The 17014-nt window shown below is 43.5% G+C and overlaps 1 protein-coding gene across 12 annotated transcripts in view; it reads right to left on the reverse strand.

Annotated features, from left to right (window-relative positions):
- Ebf1 (EBF transcription factor 1) overlaps positions 1 to 16711 on the reverse strand; it is a 389291-nt gene extending 372580 nt beyond the window's left edge. For 9 of the 12 annotated variants that reach the window (XM_038326659.1, XM_038326664.1, XM_038326662.1 and 6 more), the window contains exons 1-5: positions 16578 to 16711; positions 14384 to 14540; positions 13706 to 13769; positions 12997 to 13052; positions 1786 to 1859 (exon numbers count right to left, since the gene is read on the reverse strand). In XM_038326659.1, coding sequence (XP_038182587.1) covers positions 1786 to 1859; positions 12997 to 13052; positions 13706 to 13769; positions 14384 to 14540; positions 16578 to 16711 — 485 coding nt within the window. Of the gene's footprint in view, positions 1 to 1785; positions 1860 to 12996; positions 13053 to 13705; positions 13770 to 14383; positions 14541 to 14636; positions 14675 to 15627; positions 15711 to 16577 lie in introns of those variants that run through there. The other 3 variants (XM_038326657.1, XM_038326658.1, XM_038326660.1) reach the window with 3 other exon arrangements.
- Between the last annotated feature and the right edge of the window lie 303 nt (positions 16712 to 17014).

Consider the following 17014-nt stretch of genomic DNA (forward strand, 5'->3'; position numbering starts at 1 on the left):
TTTTGCTATTTTTATGTTTCTGAAAAATAGAGGCACCGTCAGCAGTAAAGCACACCAACCAGCATCATAAAGCACTTTGGACCAATGAATTTTAAAAACAAGGAAAATATAAACTGCATTAATAGAGGGAAGGCCTGTGCGTGAAAGGCATAATATATCTCTAAGTAGTTCAAGAATAGAATTCTCTCCAGCATAATCCAAACATATGCAGATACAAAATGCAAATAGGCGACGTATAGATAGTGCTTGGCCTGTTGGTTGAAATCCATCTTCCTGTTTCCTGTTTTGCTACAATCATGAGCAGCTCCACTTGGAGGGTTCCCTCTAATGGTATGCTAATTGTAGAAGGCTAAAGTCTGAGAGAAACGCTTGGGGAAGTAGTAATACAGACAAGGTCATGTTTTGCTGCTTTTCAAAATGGATTTTTTTCCTTTAATTCTGAAAGGTACCACTCAGCTAGATGATATCCAGCTCACATACACAGGGTACAACTAACTTTCCCCATTAATGTAAGGAATCCCACACCATTTGGGAGTGTGCAGCTACTGTCTTAAATCTGGGGGAAAGCAACCTAGCTTTAAGAATAATTAACAAGTTTTACAAATCACCGAAATAAAATGTGTGAAACTCTTCTATATCTTCACACTATAAATCAGAACTATATTTTTTAAAAAAAAAACATTAAAAAAAGGAAACATGGAATTTTTAGAGACCCAAATGTTAGTATTTGGGATTTCATTCAGGAAACACATGAAGCCCTTTGATTCTACTCCCACCTGTAGCGTTTTGAGGTTGTTTTCCAGGAGAGTCCATGAGCAGCAGAGGAGAGCTACCCATGCTGAAACAGCAGCTAAAGACTCAAATGGATTGGTCAACGGCATTCAGCCGCCCAGTACACACTGTGCCAGGGAGCCCTGCTCCTAACAAAGCAATTAGGAGCCTTTCTCTGATGCAGAGTGGCATCTTCCTGCTTTATCCAATTACTTGAGAGCTATAGGGAGCAAAATACTGGATTGTTTTTTACAAGGAATAGGAGCACAAGGTAAAAGACTGTCCCCTGCTCTTGCCCCTCTCCTGTGGAGGCCTGGCTCAGGCCATGGAGGTGACTGTGGTCTCAGACGCCACTTCAGCATGACTACAGTCCAAAGTGAGAAGACTCCTATGGGAGAAGCATAGGGACTCCTTTTCACTATCCTGCCCCAATCTCAAAGCTCACTACCTCCAAGAAATATTAGCTTCATGCTCAGATATGAATAGGATAAGTCAAAGACCAAATGCAAGAAGAAAGGAAAAAGAAAGAGATCAGTTTAAGGAGAAATGAGGCTTGGGGATGGGGGTTATATTAAGTAGAAGAACTCAAAAGGAGGAACTATAACTTTCAAGTTGACCCAAACAGAAGCCTCTGTGGACTTCAAGAGAACTCTCATTTTACTAAGCATGAGGCTGAGTGCAAATGTCACCACTGAGCAGGCTGTACTGGATTTGATTCCACTGTGAAGGGTGATGGAGGGCACTGCTCTGTGGCCATTATCTGTGAGGTATCAAAATGCAAGCCGATGTCTTCCGAGATGAAGTGTAATAAATAATTGAGAACCGCCGTGATCCCTGACACTACCAAATGTGTCTAAGAATTCTTTCTTCCATATTATTTACTAAAAGCAAAATAAACATATAGCCAACCAATGGAACCGACTTTGCCTAGGCCTGAGATCCAAAGTCATCTTTACTTTGGAGAGAGAGAGAGAGAGAGAGAGAGAGAGAGAGAGAGAGAGTGCAATTCCTTACCTGCACATGATCTCGTGCGTGAGCAACACTCGGCACATTTCGGGGTTCTTGTCTTGGCCTTCGTACACTATGGCCTGAAAGTAAAGGCATGGTTTTTAGCTAAAAATAGAAGCAAGTAGCAGAGCATTGCCTATAACAATCTTGTTCTTCACTGCCTTGCCCCTGCTGGGGGCCAATTAACTTTTAGGAGCAAAAAGCAAATCAGCCGGGCTGATTATTTCAGGACACATTGCTCAGGCTCAACCCAAATTGAGTGGAATAGGATGTGATCCTCTCTGCTCTCTGTACCACCTCATTATGCACATCTTCGGGCCAGTGCCTGTGATGGGCATCTGTTGTCAAGACAACCATAAGTCTCTTTCAATACAGAATAAAAATAAGTCTAATCAATAAAGAGGGAAGCTTCAGAAGGCTGAAGAGGCTACAGTGTTTTGTATTTCAAATATAGAAAAGCATGTGGGTTTGATCACCCAAGAGAACACATTTGCCTCTCCGCTCTTCCCAGACCCCACAGTTAGTGTTCTGCCGGCAAGCGACAGAAAACAAGTTTGGGAAAAAGCTTGAGCCGTCTGTGCACCGACTATGTCATTTCTGAAGTGAGGCAGCCAGGGAAAACCCCTCTTCCTACCAAGAGGCTGAAAACATGTGTTGGTGAGGGTGTACGCCCACCCAAACAGGAACACTTGCCAGCATGTTCTGTGTGGGGAATGAAGTCACAGTCAGCTCCCTAAATAAAGAGTTCTGTCTCATTCTCAAAATCAAGCGTCCTCAACCACCAGCCTTGATGCTTTGCGCTCTCTCTCTCTCTCTCTCCTCTCTCTCTCTCTCCTCTCTCTCTCTCTCTCTCTCTCTCTCTCTCTCTTTCTCTTTTGTTTTTGTAACACAATCACATTTTGCTTCAGGACACCCACCAAGTTCCCCAGAACCTCCAGCTTGAACGTGGATCCAGAGGTTACTACCCAAGCCAAAGGAAAACACAGTGCTATTTGTAGAACTGGATTCTGCACCAGCATGCATTTAACTCACTTAACACTGTATCGCTGCATAATGCTAATATAACACAGCTTCAAATTGTTAATAAAATTACTTTCACACATTCACAGAACCCTCAGTTTCTCAGTGACAAAACTATTTAAATTAACCATAGATTATTCCTGTTCTTAAGTGGCGTACAAAAGTACTTCTGCGCCTAACTTGTCATCTCTCTCATGCACTTTGGTTTTGAACTTGGAGACAGAGCGTCCACAGCTTAAGACCCAGCACACACAGATCTGTGGGCCATGACCTGGTTACAGTATCTGAACACAAAGCAAAGCAAACTGCAACAGATCAAAAATTAAGGGAAAAGCGTTGGGTGAAAAAAGCACATTTCTTTACCACTGGCCCATCAAAACTAATTTTTATGGCTAGCTCATCATAACCTTGTACTAAAAAAATAAAATGTTTTTACTTTAGCTGTAAACATCTAGAAGGGTTGAAAGAATATATTTAGAAGTCCACGGCAGGATAGTCCATTACCCAGATTCCTCAAATGTTTGCATTTTACTAAATTTGCTTCCTATTTTTCTCTTTTTCCCCAAATCACTTTTTAGCAAATTGCAGATATGGCCTCAATATATCAGCATGCATTTCCTGAAAACAAGGCATTTTCATGCATAATCACAGCACAATTATCTAAATCAGAAAATTAGCATTGATACAATAGAATAATCTAATCTCCAGACCTTATTGAGATTTACCAATTACCTAATAATGTCCTTTACAGCAAAGGAAAATCCAGTACTAATCACCGCACTCAGCTGTCATGTCTCCTTTCATTCTGAATATCCTCCAGTCATTGTAGTTCATGGCATTAACGTTGTTGAAAATATAGGCCAGTTACTTTGTAAAATATCCTTCTATTCGGGTTTGTTAGGATTCCTCAAGATCATATTAAAGTCTTAGAGTTCCAGGCAGGACAACAGTAGAGAGCGATACTGAATCCTCTCTGCTCTAGGTTCTACAATGCACAGGTTTATTAGCATAGTAACTCTGCTAATTATTAGCATTAAACTCTGACCATTTGGTTAGGGTGATGCCCACCATCACTAGGGACCACAGGTCAGAGTTTCACACTATAACACTATATTTCATCCCCTATTAGTCTTTCTGTATTCTGGGGAATAACTTGCATTATGTTAATGTCCTATTAAGCTTCATATCTTTAGTCACTAGTTTCAGCATGCTTACATAATCCTTCCTTTATTCTTACTATATTTACTTATTATATTTACTATATTGAGGAGGCATGTGCAATTGTGTGTATGTGTGTGTGTGTGTGTGTGTAGGTCAGAGGACAAATTGCAGGGGTTGGTTCTCTCTTTCCTTCATGTGGGGATCAAGAATTGAACTCAGGAATCCTGGTTCACTCAGCAAACACCTCTATCTTCTGAACCTTCTCACTAGACATCTTTCCTATGTTTTTAATGACCTTTCCAAATTCCTAAGACGTTTTTTGTTTTACTCTAGAAAATGCAGGTTCTGAGTCCGAAGCCAGATTGGCCTATAGAGGGAGTTCCAGGGCAGCCAGAACTATACAGAGAAACTTTGTCAAAGAAGAAGAAGAGGAAGAAGAGGAAGAAGAGGAAGAAGAGGAAGAGGAAGAGAAAGAGGAAGAAGGAGAAGGGGGAGAGGGAGAAGGAGGAGAAAAAGAAGAAGGAGGAGGAGGAGGAGGAAAGGGGAAAGGAGAAAGAAAGAAAGAAAGAAAGAAAGAAAGGAAGGAAGGAAGGAAGGAAGGAAGGAAGGAAGGAAGGAAAAAGAAAGGAAGAAAAAAGGGAAGGAAGGAAGAAAAAGGAGAGAGAAAGAGCGAAAGAAAGAAAGCCATTAATCAGAATATTCTGAAAACCAAAAGACTGAGGCCGGTGATACTGCTCACCAGGTACGGTGCTCGCCAACAAGCCTGGCAGCCTGAGTTAAATCCTGGGGATTCACAGGGCAGAAGGAAAAATAGCTGACAGTTGTCCCTTGGCCTCTACACACGCACTGTGGCACTCTTGTGCCCCCACACATACATGAGATTGTGTGCACTTAAGCACACAAACTAAATAATAAACACATGTAAATTTTTTAAAAAACTTTATGTGTCTGCTTTATTTTCTGCAATCACTGTTTTTTTAAATCAAAAAAAAGAGAAAAAACACAATAAATTACGGATCAGATTTTAAGCGTGGTGCTAAAAAATTCTAATGGCGAATTTCTACTAAATCCTATTATCACTAAATTATTTGTATGCTATCCTAAGATGCTCCATAAGTTCCGCCTCAGCTTCAGTGTTTGCCTTGATAAACAAGTAACCCGGTAAGTCAGTGTGCAGGCAATGTTTTCCATACTGGAGCGAGAGGGGTAGGGGAAGGGATAAGAAATTGTGTTATTTTTTTCAAGGAGAGGGTGGTGGCAGGCATATGCGTTATATAAGAATCGTTTCGCATCTTTCTAGATGAGATAAACACTGTTGTTACTAAGGCAACTAGTTGAAATGAGGGGGCCATAATAACATATCTGGTTAATAGCAAGCTGCAAGGCAAATGCACTGAGGACTCCCCAGGCGACAGAGGACAGGGACTCCAGAAGTCCCACGTTTATTTCCCTGGCTACTGAGCAACGCATGTTACAGGCCCACTCCCTCTGTAACTCATCTCTCTACCGATTACCAAGCTACCACTCCACTTCTGCCAGTGCGTTCAGAACAGAGACTCTTTCTCCAAATCAAGCATAGAAAAACGAAACCAAGAGTTTGGATTTGCTCAGAAATAATTAAGAACTCTGGGGAGATCTGGAATCTGCAGTTTCTGTCTTCCCTCTCCCTTGGTCTGGATAGAATAAGAAGAGTTCTCAATGCACAGGGGCAGAAAAAGAACTACTGCTTCTGGGAAATCCTACAATAAAAGAGGGCGGAAGTCTACCGTGGGCTAGGAAGGACAAAATTCCTATCTCGAGAGTAAACTACACTGTTGCATTAAGGGAGCAGGTTTTCCTGTGTAATTCAAAGGCAGAACTTCCCTAACACTATAGGGAAAAAAAAAAAAACCTATAGAGTATTATTCAAACACTGAAAAGACTTTTGAAAACACCCATGCATGCATATACACATTCAACACACAGAAAATAAGGGTTTCAGAAATGAGCATTTGAATGGGACCTGGTATAGGAAGGTATGATAGGTCTATTTGGAGAGCTCTGATGTCAGAGTAACATCAAGACAGACTTCAGCCTTCCTTTTCTTAATCATTGCCTTCAGGTTCTCCCTCCAGCTTGCTCCTCGACTAAAAGCATCTTCACCATGTACATTTAGCACACACAGCAAGACTGGTTCACACTTGAGCACATCTAGACGATAACACGCCCCCACCCCAGAGTAGGCATCTTATAACACCAATTTGGAAAAAGGGGAGCTGGGGGTTTCAGCTTCTCTTCCGAATTTAAATGTATGCCTCTGTGGGGTTTGAGGCAAGCTGGCTGAGATTGGATCAGCTGGGAGATCCCAGGGGCATATAAACAGCATTGACTATTTTAAGTGAAACCATTTTAACAGACAGCTGGTTTAGGACCCAGACAATGGAACACTGAGAAGAAGGCTCATTGTCATACTCCATAGTAAATCATGCGTCTGCTCATTGGGGGGAAGGTGGTGTGCTGAGAGAGGGACAAAGGCAACACTGGCTTAAATAAATCAATGTGTTTATCAGAAGTGAGGATGGGGGGGCACTAAGATGGGAGGGAGAGCAAGAGAAATTATGGAAATGCATTATTTGAATAAATCGTTGAGGGTGAATCAAGTTGAGGCTTACAACCATAGAAAGAGAAGACATAGTATCAAGTGGAAAATAATGTTTACATTAATCCTGCCAAGGGCAAACAAATCCCTCAAGGCAGTAGGGATGCTTGGACAGGAAGCAACATGAAACAGTAAATAGCAATAACTTCTCCTCGACTTTCAAAACCTGGCACTCCTATGAGATAAACCTGTCTTATTGGGAGACCTGATTTTCTACTGAAACAGTAGTCTCTCCTCTCTAAATGTCAACCTCTACCAGAAAATAACAAGCAGGCAGGAACAAACCCAAGCTCTTGCTAATCCTCTCCTCATTTTCAGATTGTCTTTTGAACCGTATTTTTTTTTATAATTAACTAAGGAAGAAGAAAAATGTAGGCATTGTTAAAGCCTCTCCACACCCTCCCAAAACAACAGCGGTGGAACTTTGGCTGTCTGAAAAGAAAACACCACTCATTTCGAATGCTTAATTATAAGTCGATGTGTGACGTCTCTGGAAATCAGTCCATCTCTGTCCCATGCTTGCCTACGCTGCCTCTCATTAAAAAGGAGTCTTTGGAATATAGTTCATCCCTGACTTTTCCAAAATATTGGTGAGGCTTAAAAGTTCACTGAAACTTTCTACGGATAAAGACCACACAGCAGAAAGGAAAACGACACGGTGAGAATACCCGGGGATCATACTTCAATAGGAAGCCTAGAGAAGTTCAGAGAACTGAGCTTGGTTTCTTTGTTTACTTTGCTAATAGTTTTAACTCTTTGTGTCCCCCATCAGAATCAAGGGAGCAGTGCGAATGCGCATTTTTCTCATTAGGAATTTTTCTTGATTTGCAAAAAGGAGGGAGCAAGAGGGGGAAGGAGGAGAGGTAACAAAAACTTGAATTTCCCACATAAATCAAAATAATAACCTTGAAATGATACTTCTGTTTCTGAATACAAAACAAAAAGCAAAGTCTATTTGTCTCCTTAGAGAAAGGGTCATAAATATAAAAACTGCTTTCTTCAAACTAAAGAGACATACCTTCTAAACATAAGCTATCAATAATAGCAAACTACCTAGAACTGAGCTAATCAAAAAGCAATCATGATGCCTTCAGTATCAACACAGCGCACAACAATTATTACATATTCCCACCAGCGGTCTTTCATTTAAAAAAAATACTCGCTAATACAGTCCCACTTCTAGAAGGTAGAAGCACCATAGTTAAAGATTAAGCAATGCCAAAGAAAACACCACAAATCTGACATTTCATAAACAATTGTATCAAACAGAAATCTAACATTAATAGTAGAGTAAAATAAAAACTGGCTTTGCCTCAAGTAGCAGCTTGGCTACGGGCGAGCAAATTGCGAAGATGTAATTCCAGCTCAGCAACTAAGCAGGCCTGTTTGCAGAAGTGAGTTAGGCATGATATCATATTCACTATGCTGTTCGGTTACATCACAGCCCAGACTAAAAGGCAAGCACGTCCCCAGTGCAGGGACTTTCTGATGCATCCCTTCTGTCTCAAAGAACTAAAAGCCCTTATACTATTCAAATGCCTTGTGTTTTAAAAAAAAAAAAAGCAAAAACAAAAAACAAACTAAATATTTCAAATAATTCCATATGACATTTTTTTCTAGACGTAATAAATGATATTCTATTCAGATAGTCACTGCGTTTACTACATTAGTAGACACAATTGACTTTGTCAACTCAGTCAAGCAATAATAATAAAGTCATAAGAACAGCTAATTTATTATATACTTAATATATGTCAGTCACTGTACTAAGCCCTTTACAGATATGGATCCACTTAATTTTCACAGCAGAACTTTGAGTTGGGTGCAACCATTCTTCCCCCTAGCTTGATTCTAAAAGCATATATATTTTAATTCCTCTCTAAAACCAAATCTTCCCTGCTCCAAAACCTATGTCAACAATTCACGCATGTCACATCCAAACAGTCCTCATCCCCAGTTAAGACCCACACACAGACAACAGGCTGTCTGTACAGCCATATGAGTTCGATAAATGCATCCCGACTAATATGTTCGTTTTTAATGCTGTTCAAACATTCACATGGAAACAGCTCTAGCGTAAATATCCCCGAACAAATGGCTGTATATTATCCAGGAGGGAGCAGTTGGGCCGCCAGACTGGGGAAGTACTAGGCCATCTGGCTCCGGCAATCTCTCCAAAACCATCAGCTTTGTTTTCACCCCCAGACTCCAAACAACACATTTTCCACTGTGATGAGTTTACATTTTCCCAAACACAGGTCCTGATCATGCATAAAAATTCCAAACTTCTTCATTCCTCTATGTGCAAGGAAATTTAAATCACCTGCGTTTTTGACATGTTACCAAAGGAGACAGAAAGCTGTTGAAATATGGCCCCTGACATAAACCTGCTCTGTCCTCTCTTGTTTGTTCCCCTGGATCTATGAAAGGGCCTCTTTGCTGGCCTGCTAAATTCCTTGGGAACTTATAGATATGCCCCTCCCCCCCAAAAAGTGATTCTCTACCAATGAACTGAAAGAATGGTTAATCAAATCTATGTAGCTATGGCAGAACACGATGAAACAATCAATGGTAGGGAAATAAAGTGGAATCAACAACTTTAAGTGCTGGGAACATCAAAACAAATATATAAAGAAATCTAGCTCCGGAGCAAATCTGACAAGCTTTCCATTTACTGTGCCTGCACTTTCTTTGCAGCAACAGTGTCTGGAGTGCCCTCTCCACACACCCCACCTTTAAACCGGCCCTTGCAAAGATCATGTGACTGCTGTTGGCCTTCCTCAAAAGGAATAAATAAAATCACTTTTGTTTGAGATTGGTTCCCCTTTATATTTAAGTATGACTTGAAAAACTCTTTGAGTAACACGGTAGAAGAAATGAGCTTAGTTTTGTGTTTACTGACTACTTAAAGATAAATACCTCACTGAAGGAACCATGGCACACAATCGTATCTCAAATGACACATGGAAATCTGAATTGAGGCAGGTTAAACCTCAGGCCTCCCCAACTGGGTACATGAGAATTTCTACAGTTGACACTGTTTCTGGATGCATCAGCCATAAACTTCTGGATCCTGAGGGCTTTTGCATGCTCACTAATAGAATACCAAAAACAGCCACGACACAAAAACAATCTATTTTTAGGCCAGCTAAACTTGGTTTTGAACAACCCTTCCCAAAAGCAAGACATTTCTTTTCTAATTGAACAGGTTTGGTTTGGTTTGCTGCTGCTGCTGTTCTTGTTTTCAAGTTTTTTACCCTATGTTTTACAATAGAGGCATAAGGAGATGGAACCCTGGAGCCTTACACAGTCACTCCTAACAAGGCTCCATCATTCCTGGTAGAGTGCAGAAGTAGGAATCATTCCTCCAAATAGTCTAATAAGACACTTCAGGAAGGTGTGAAACACTGTGTCCTGTTCATACATCTTGGTTGATGGAGACCATTTCTGGCTCACCTCAGTGCTGTTCTCTCTACTCAGAATGAGGAACAACCTCTGCAACTGAAGCGTGCACAGCAACTTCTGCATGCTGCTGGCTGAAGATGCCATCTGAATGTCAACCCCAGCCTGCCAGTCAAGGATATGACCCCACGCGCACAAAGGCACACCTCTGATATGAAAAGGTGTAGGGTCACCGAACAAGGGAGAGAAGGCTTCGCAGAGGCCAGGTGTTCCCTCCTCCAGGGCTAGTGTTCAGAGAGCTCATCACAATGCCGACTGTATTCTGCCCCACACTCAAAACATCAAAATCTGGAATGCGTCAGAAAGGTATCACAGAGGGGCCATGCTACCACTTAGTCACTCAGCCTCTGCCAATCCGTACTTTTTGTTAAAGAGGCCACGGTGTGTTTATGTAGCATGGACACTCTTAGCAAAATTTAAATCAGACTAAGCATTTAATTATCACGGCGTATTTTTAAACTACAGGAAGGTCCACTGTTTTACTCCTGAAGCTGAATATGAACATGATTCTGCAGCTAAGAAAGAAAGGCCTCTGGTATTCCCATCTGCTATTTTTTTTTTTTTTTTGAGTATATGGTGTTAACTGAATGCCTAAGAAGGTAACTTCCAAAATTCTTGCTGCATGTAATCGAAGAACAAGCAACTGGATAACTGGATAATGAGCTCGGATTGCCTTTCAAAGTGAAAGTTATAGAAAGGGCGGTTACTCTATTATTATGAAAGCAAATAGGCTCATCTTAATATGGCTTTTGTTTTAATACTTTCATACCAACTTAGATAATTATTAAACCTTTTTTCCCCAGGTTGTTGCTGACTAGATACTATAAATACTTGTATATGACTACATGTATTTATAATTTAAACCTTTAGTAATATATAGCAAATAACTTTCTTATATCTGTTATTTTTTTCAATGAATCATTTCTCACTTTTACTCCCAATAGCATTTATGATGCTATCGAATGGCAAAGACACTTCCAGCTGTAGATTTTTTAAAGCTCCGTGGCCTTGTTAGTAAAATATTTGGCGTATTGCTTTATATTTTTAAAAATCCTTCCACTGTTCTCATATGAGAGAATATGTCGATAAAATGAATTCTTGGTAGCACTAGATGTTTAGGGAGATCAGAATTGAAGTTATGGGGAGGTTTGAAACGGATAGAAACAGTCTTCTCTAACATGACCTAATTTTATATTCCTTGGAACAGTACTGGTCATAGTGTGGCCTACAGTTTCAATGGTCAGTGTTCCATGAACACATCGGCCTTATCCTGTTGTTTGTCTACTTAAAAAGTAAGTCCTAATAAATACAAGTGGAGTATGGGGCAGAATTCATTCTTTTCCCCCTGGCCCCCCTCTTTCCACTCCTCTCTGATGAGAAGGACAAGAAAGGATTCCCATCGGATCAAAAACAATTTTTGAAAAACAGAATTCCACATAATATATTTTTGTTTTGACCTCAAATTAAAAGTTACTAAAACCAAGTGTGGTGTGTGTGTGTGTGTGTGTGTGTGTGTGTGTGTGTGTGTGTGTTTCTTTTAAGCAGGGGGAAGAAACAAAAATTCAGAGTTCAATGGAAAGACAATTATCCTATATAGCCATTTATGCATTCAAGAAAATAACTATGATTAAAACAATAAGTGGAAATTTCTCTGAGCTGTCAGATACTTATTACTTTAAAAAATATACTTCATACCCATAGTTCCACATATTTTTACTTGAGTCACAATAAATATAAACATGGTAATCAACATGAGCTGTTATTAAATGCTTTCTGTTGAGATTTTGAACTTCCCAAGAGCTTGTTAATGTGAATTTTGCACATTATAGCCAGGCATATCTAAAATTATTTTTAAATATGCAAGCACGCCCTAATTCCCAACTTTCCAAACCAGTGAAGGAAGTGCACCCCTCCTTATTTTAAAGGGAATATTTTAAAATGACAATCAAGTAAACACATTTTAACTCTGGTACTAAAATGCTATTTGCTGTGCAATAGATGGCTTTTCTTTTTATTCTGAATTCTGTCTCTCAATAAAGCTCTCTTCTTTTTTCTGTTACTTCAATGAACTAACCAACTACTTCATTCTGAAACTATACTTTTTCTTAAAATTAAGAAGAGGGAAGTTAAAAAAAACTGTGCCTCATTAAAATGTCAAGCCTCGCTTCTACCTTGGCTCATAACTGTATCTTTTAAAACATAACTCAACCTTAATGTATACTGCTTGACACCAAGTGTTGGCAAGCTTCAGAAAATGTCGTCCCTGTACCTTTAAGATGGAAAGCTAGCTAGCTTTTGTTACCTGGCTCCCAGCCAAACTTGGAGGCCAAAGCAGGAGGGTTTTTGCAAAATACCCTCAAACAATTGTAGGCTCCCACTTCCAACACTACTTTCCAATATCACCGCCTTTAAAAAATAAAATAAAAATCTATAGAGAAGTCATTTGCAAAACTTCACCCTGCTCCACACTCCCGCAGAAGCCAGCATTGCCCTCCCCCCCCCCCCCCAACACTCCCTCTAAGTTCCTCAGGCCTGGGCCTTGGATAAAGCCTGGCTAGTTTATGTTTCAGAAGTTCTGAAGCCCTGGAGATGGGGTTTCCCTAGGGCTCCTTCTGCACCCCCTAGGGCTCTCAGAGGAAGTCCTGTCCTCACTCCTTCACACTCAGCTTCCCAGGTCTTAATCACCAGGCCTGGCTTTCTCAGGGAGGGAAAGGAGCCTCTAGCGATTCCCCAGGCAAAGGTGCTACGACAGGAATGGTCCAGGAAACCTGCACTGCCACCACTTTGCCAGCGCCCCCCCCCCCCCCCCCCGCCCCAGCTTTGAGAGTCTGCTGGATCTCAGTCATCTCTCAGTGGTGGCACAACCAGCTTTTGAACCGCAGCAAATTCTGTGAGCTGAGAATCGTCCCCACAATGTGGAATTCTAAGAAACTTACTTGCTTTGTCATGGAGTCGATGAGGCGCACGTAGAAATCCTGTTCAGTCCTTATACCTGGGGGGTAGAGGAAGGAAGGACAATTAAGAGAGGGGATAAGCCCTGAAGGAAAAAAGAACTCCATAATATAAATAACAAGAACAACAAACAAAACCTGCGCACAAAGGGGCCAAGGCCAAGGGGAACTCCTGCTGTCCTGAAAAGGGAGAGCCAGGATGCCCCCCCCCCCGAAAATCTAGAAAGGATCTAAGGCCTAGTTCAAATGCCCCCTCCTCCTGGAAGCCAGACTTCTCCAAGTACTGGTGTTAGAAATGAGGTGGGAATCCCCCAGCCTGGCCACTTTCCCCAGGCTAGCTCCCCTCTGCAGTCCCCTGGATCCCTCAAGACCACCACCATTCCAAGCTCCCCAGAACCGCGGAGCCCTGTGACCTGGAATTTGGGCTGTGCAAAACAGGCTTCAAGAAGGGGGGAGAAAGAAGCCAAGTCAAGTTAGGGGTAAGTGGCTCCAGTCAGCCCTAAGCTGACCAAGCCGCCCTCCGCCTCCTCAGGTGAGAAACTTCCTAGGATGAAATTTCGGAGAGGCCTGTTCACCTGGAGGGTGGCTGACGACTGAGCTTCGCTGGGGGGCTTTCGTCCACCTGGAGCTCCGTGAGCCCCCTGCCCTGACCCGGAGCCCCAGGGTGCTGGCACCGACCCGACAGGAGCCTCACCATTGCTGTAGAGGAGCTGGAGCCGGTAGTGGATCCCATTATTGGTCTTTTCGCTGTTGGCTTCCTGGTTTGCAGCAGGGCCCAAAGACACAAGAGATGAGGACAAGAAGTCTCCATGAGCGAGTGCGCTAACTTCGAGGCAACTTTTCCCAAATGGGACCCCCCCACACACACACTAGTCAGCCCAGATAGCAAAGTAATTGTGGCAAACAATTAATACCTTCTCCACCCTCATTTCAAACTGCTCTCTCTCCCTCTCTCTCTCTCTCTCTCTCTCTCTCTCTCTTACTCTCATTCCAGAAAATTCGGTGAGGTATACTGCACATGGGTGAGAGACTCTACCTAGAACCTTGGGACTGCAGCCTGTGCCATCTGAGGCAAGCAACGCAAAAAGGTCTGTTAGTTCAGACCTAGCACATCCCAGGTTCCCAAGGATAGATAGACTGAAGTCGGGTTCGTTTTGCCTGGGCTCTCTCCAGTTCTGGAGGCTCCATATTAACTTTCTGGAGCAGGACCTTGTGTTTCAGGAGCCTGAATTCGTCCAGGACGGGAAGTGACGGGGGCGGGGGCGCTCACGGGAGTGTGAGGATAGCTTTGCATGCCTGGAGGCGGCTCTTAAGGCGCCTGGGCCTGCTCCCTGAGCCTGGGACTACTGGGGACAGCGCTGCGCCCACTTACTTTTTCCTTCTCCACGAACCCCACAAAGGCAGTCCTCTCAATTTCCACGGGCTGGCCCTGTCTGTCGTAGAGGGCCAGGACGAAGTGGAAGAAGTTGGATTTCCGCAGATTAGAAGGCGGCTGCTTCTCAAAGTGAGCCCGGGCCAGACCCACCCCGCTGCGACCAAAGACGCAGAGTTAGATCGCTCAGTCAAACCGTGTCCCATACTCCCATTGTCACCCAGGACACACGAGCAAAACCCCCAACACCCACCTCCTCTGCTCCCAAAACATCCCCAGGGCGCCTTCCATGACCCATCAGGAGCCCAAGCGCAGCTGAAGAACCGCACGCCAGCGGGTCCTCAGAATCCAGAGGTGTGAAAGTTTTGTTTGGGTTTTGGGCGCGAGATGAAATGCTACAATCTTTACTCCACTTGAAGCGCGCTGCGTGCAGAGGAAACGTGGCCGTGGGTGAGGTGAAAGGAGGTTAGATAGAAAGTGCGCAGTTTACAACTTCGAAGGATAAGGCGTGGGAATGGGTTCCAACTGCGCCTCCAAATCTCCGGAGTGAGGGGGCAGGTGGAAACGAATGCAGGCACGCTAGGCTACTTGCTGCAGCAGCCACCCTCCAGGAAACCTCCCAAGCCTCGGCTAGCTGCCGGTGCCCGGCCTCAGCGCGCTAATTTTCTACGCAAACACAAGCAAGGGGAAAAGGGTCCTATATTGGAGCTTGCGGTTATGAGAAATGATCGATCGCTATGGGAAAAGAAACCGGGATGTTTTGTTTTTTTGTTGTGTATGTTTGTTGATGTTGTTTGGTTTTGTTTTTAAATAAAAGACCTGTCTTGACAAAGTTTTGCCCTTCTGAGAAATTCATCCTCACACATTCCTGAAACCCAAAGAGCCAGAGCTGCTGACTGAGCAGCTCCGCCAGGGACTAGAGATTGGGGTGTCCAGGGGCACCGCACTGACAGCCCAAACTGCCCGACAAAACCGGGCAACACACACACACACACACACACACTTTCGCTTCCAACCTAGTTACCCAATTCACTCTCACTACCAACCACTCCCAACCCTATGCTCAGCGGGGATGGAAATAGTACAGGGACAGTTGTCCCTAGTCCCCCTCACCCCAAAACTAGAATGATGGAATTACTCTTCCTTCTCCTTCTGCACCCTTTAAATCTAATGGGGCTTGGGGCTACCAAGTTTTCCATTCCCATAAGCCCAGCGGGTGGCCAGGAATGAAAAGGATAGGGTACCATTTCTCACTTGGGACCAAGAGCCCCTGGACAGGACTCTGGCTGTGCTCAGGAAAGTTCCTCAAGTTGGCCTCCAAGGGCATGGCCTCCAAGCCACTCAGTGTAGACTCTGAAGAGTGAGAGAGGGACTGGAGGAGGCCAAGGTGACAGGGGCTGAGAAAGGCTTTTAAGGAACGTGAGAATTAAAGTTGTTCTGCAGGCGGAGTGAGAAAAACTGAAGGCTAGGGAGTAGAGAGAGGGCAAGTGGAGAGCCAGATAACAGAAGTAAGGGAAGACTCCAGGGAGAGAAATGGGAAGACAGAGCAGGAGAGACTGCAAGGTGAGGAAAGAAAGAGCGAAGCTGAGAAAGAAGGGGAAAAAGACTGGTAACGCAAGGGTGTAAGAAGAAGAAGAAAAGAAATGAAAGAAGGTAGAAAAAAGAAAAGAAAGTCGGGGAGAAAGGAAAGAAATGTGGGACGTAAGGGAAAGGAAGGAAAAAGGGGAGAGAGAAGAAAATTAAGTAAGAAAGGAGAAAAGGAAAGAAGGAAAAAAGAGAAAGGAAAGAATCGAAGAGAAATAAAGGGGAAAAGGAAGCAAAGGGAAGGGGAGGAAAAGGAAAAAAATATAACCACCCAGAAAAGAAAACAAGCGGTCAGAAAAGCGCAGTTATCCAACACCGTGCTGGTGAGACGCCTCTTCTGGGTTAAAACAAAATGAAAACAGTCGCAGATGAGGCTGCGGAAAGTGCCGGCAAAGCTTGGGCTCGGCTCCCTCCAGCAGCTCCGCCGCTCCGCAGTTCTCTGGCCGCCGGCGCCAAGTGCTGCGCAGCCGGGGAGCGCGGAGCCCGAGAGGCGAGCGCAGCACGGCCGCAGACGCACTGGCGTGGCCGGGCCCCGGGTAGCCGCGCTGCCGCCTCTAGGCTCTCCCGCTAGCCCGCGGCCTTTCCGCCGCGGTCCCCGAGCGGTACCCACCTCTGCGCCGCTGTGTTGGCGTCCAGCACCCCGGCGCCCTGCATCCACGTCCGCACCGCGTTCATGCCGCTGCCCAGCGGCTCTTCCTTCATACTGCTTCCACTCCGTTGGATGCTTTCCTGGATCCCAAACATGAAAACAACCTTTTCTTGTGGAAAATCTCCTCCCCTTTGAAAATATTGGGAAAAAAAAGGAAGAAAAAACGCCAACCACAGATTTTTTTTTTTTTTTTGAGTCGATGAAACTCGCGCTACATCAAGGCGGCGGGCTGAAAAGCAAAATTTTTAAAAATGTAAACCTTCGCTCAAAACTGAGCGATAACAAGGGGGGTTGAAGAAAAAAAAGAAAGGGAAAATCCAACGAAAAGACCAAAATTAAGAAAAAAAATAGAGATGTATGCTTGGCTGTTGGGGGTTGTTTGGTTGGTTGATTTTGAG

This window comes from Arvicola amphibius, chromosome 4, assembly GCF_903992535.2.
Source record: "Arvicola amphibius chromosome 4, mArvAmp1.2, whole genome shotgun sequence".
NCBI classification, from domain to species: Eukaryota; Metazoa; Chordata; class Mammalia; order Rodentia; family Cricetidae; genus Arvicola; species Arvicola amphibius.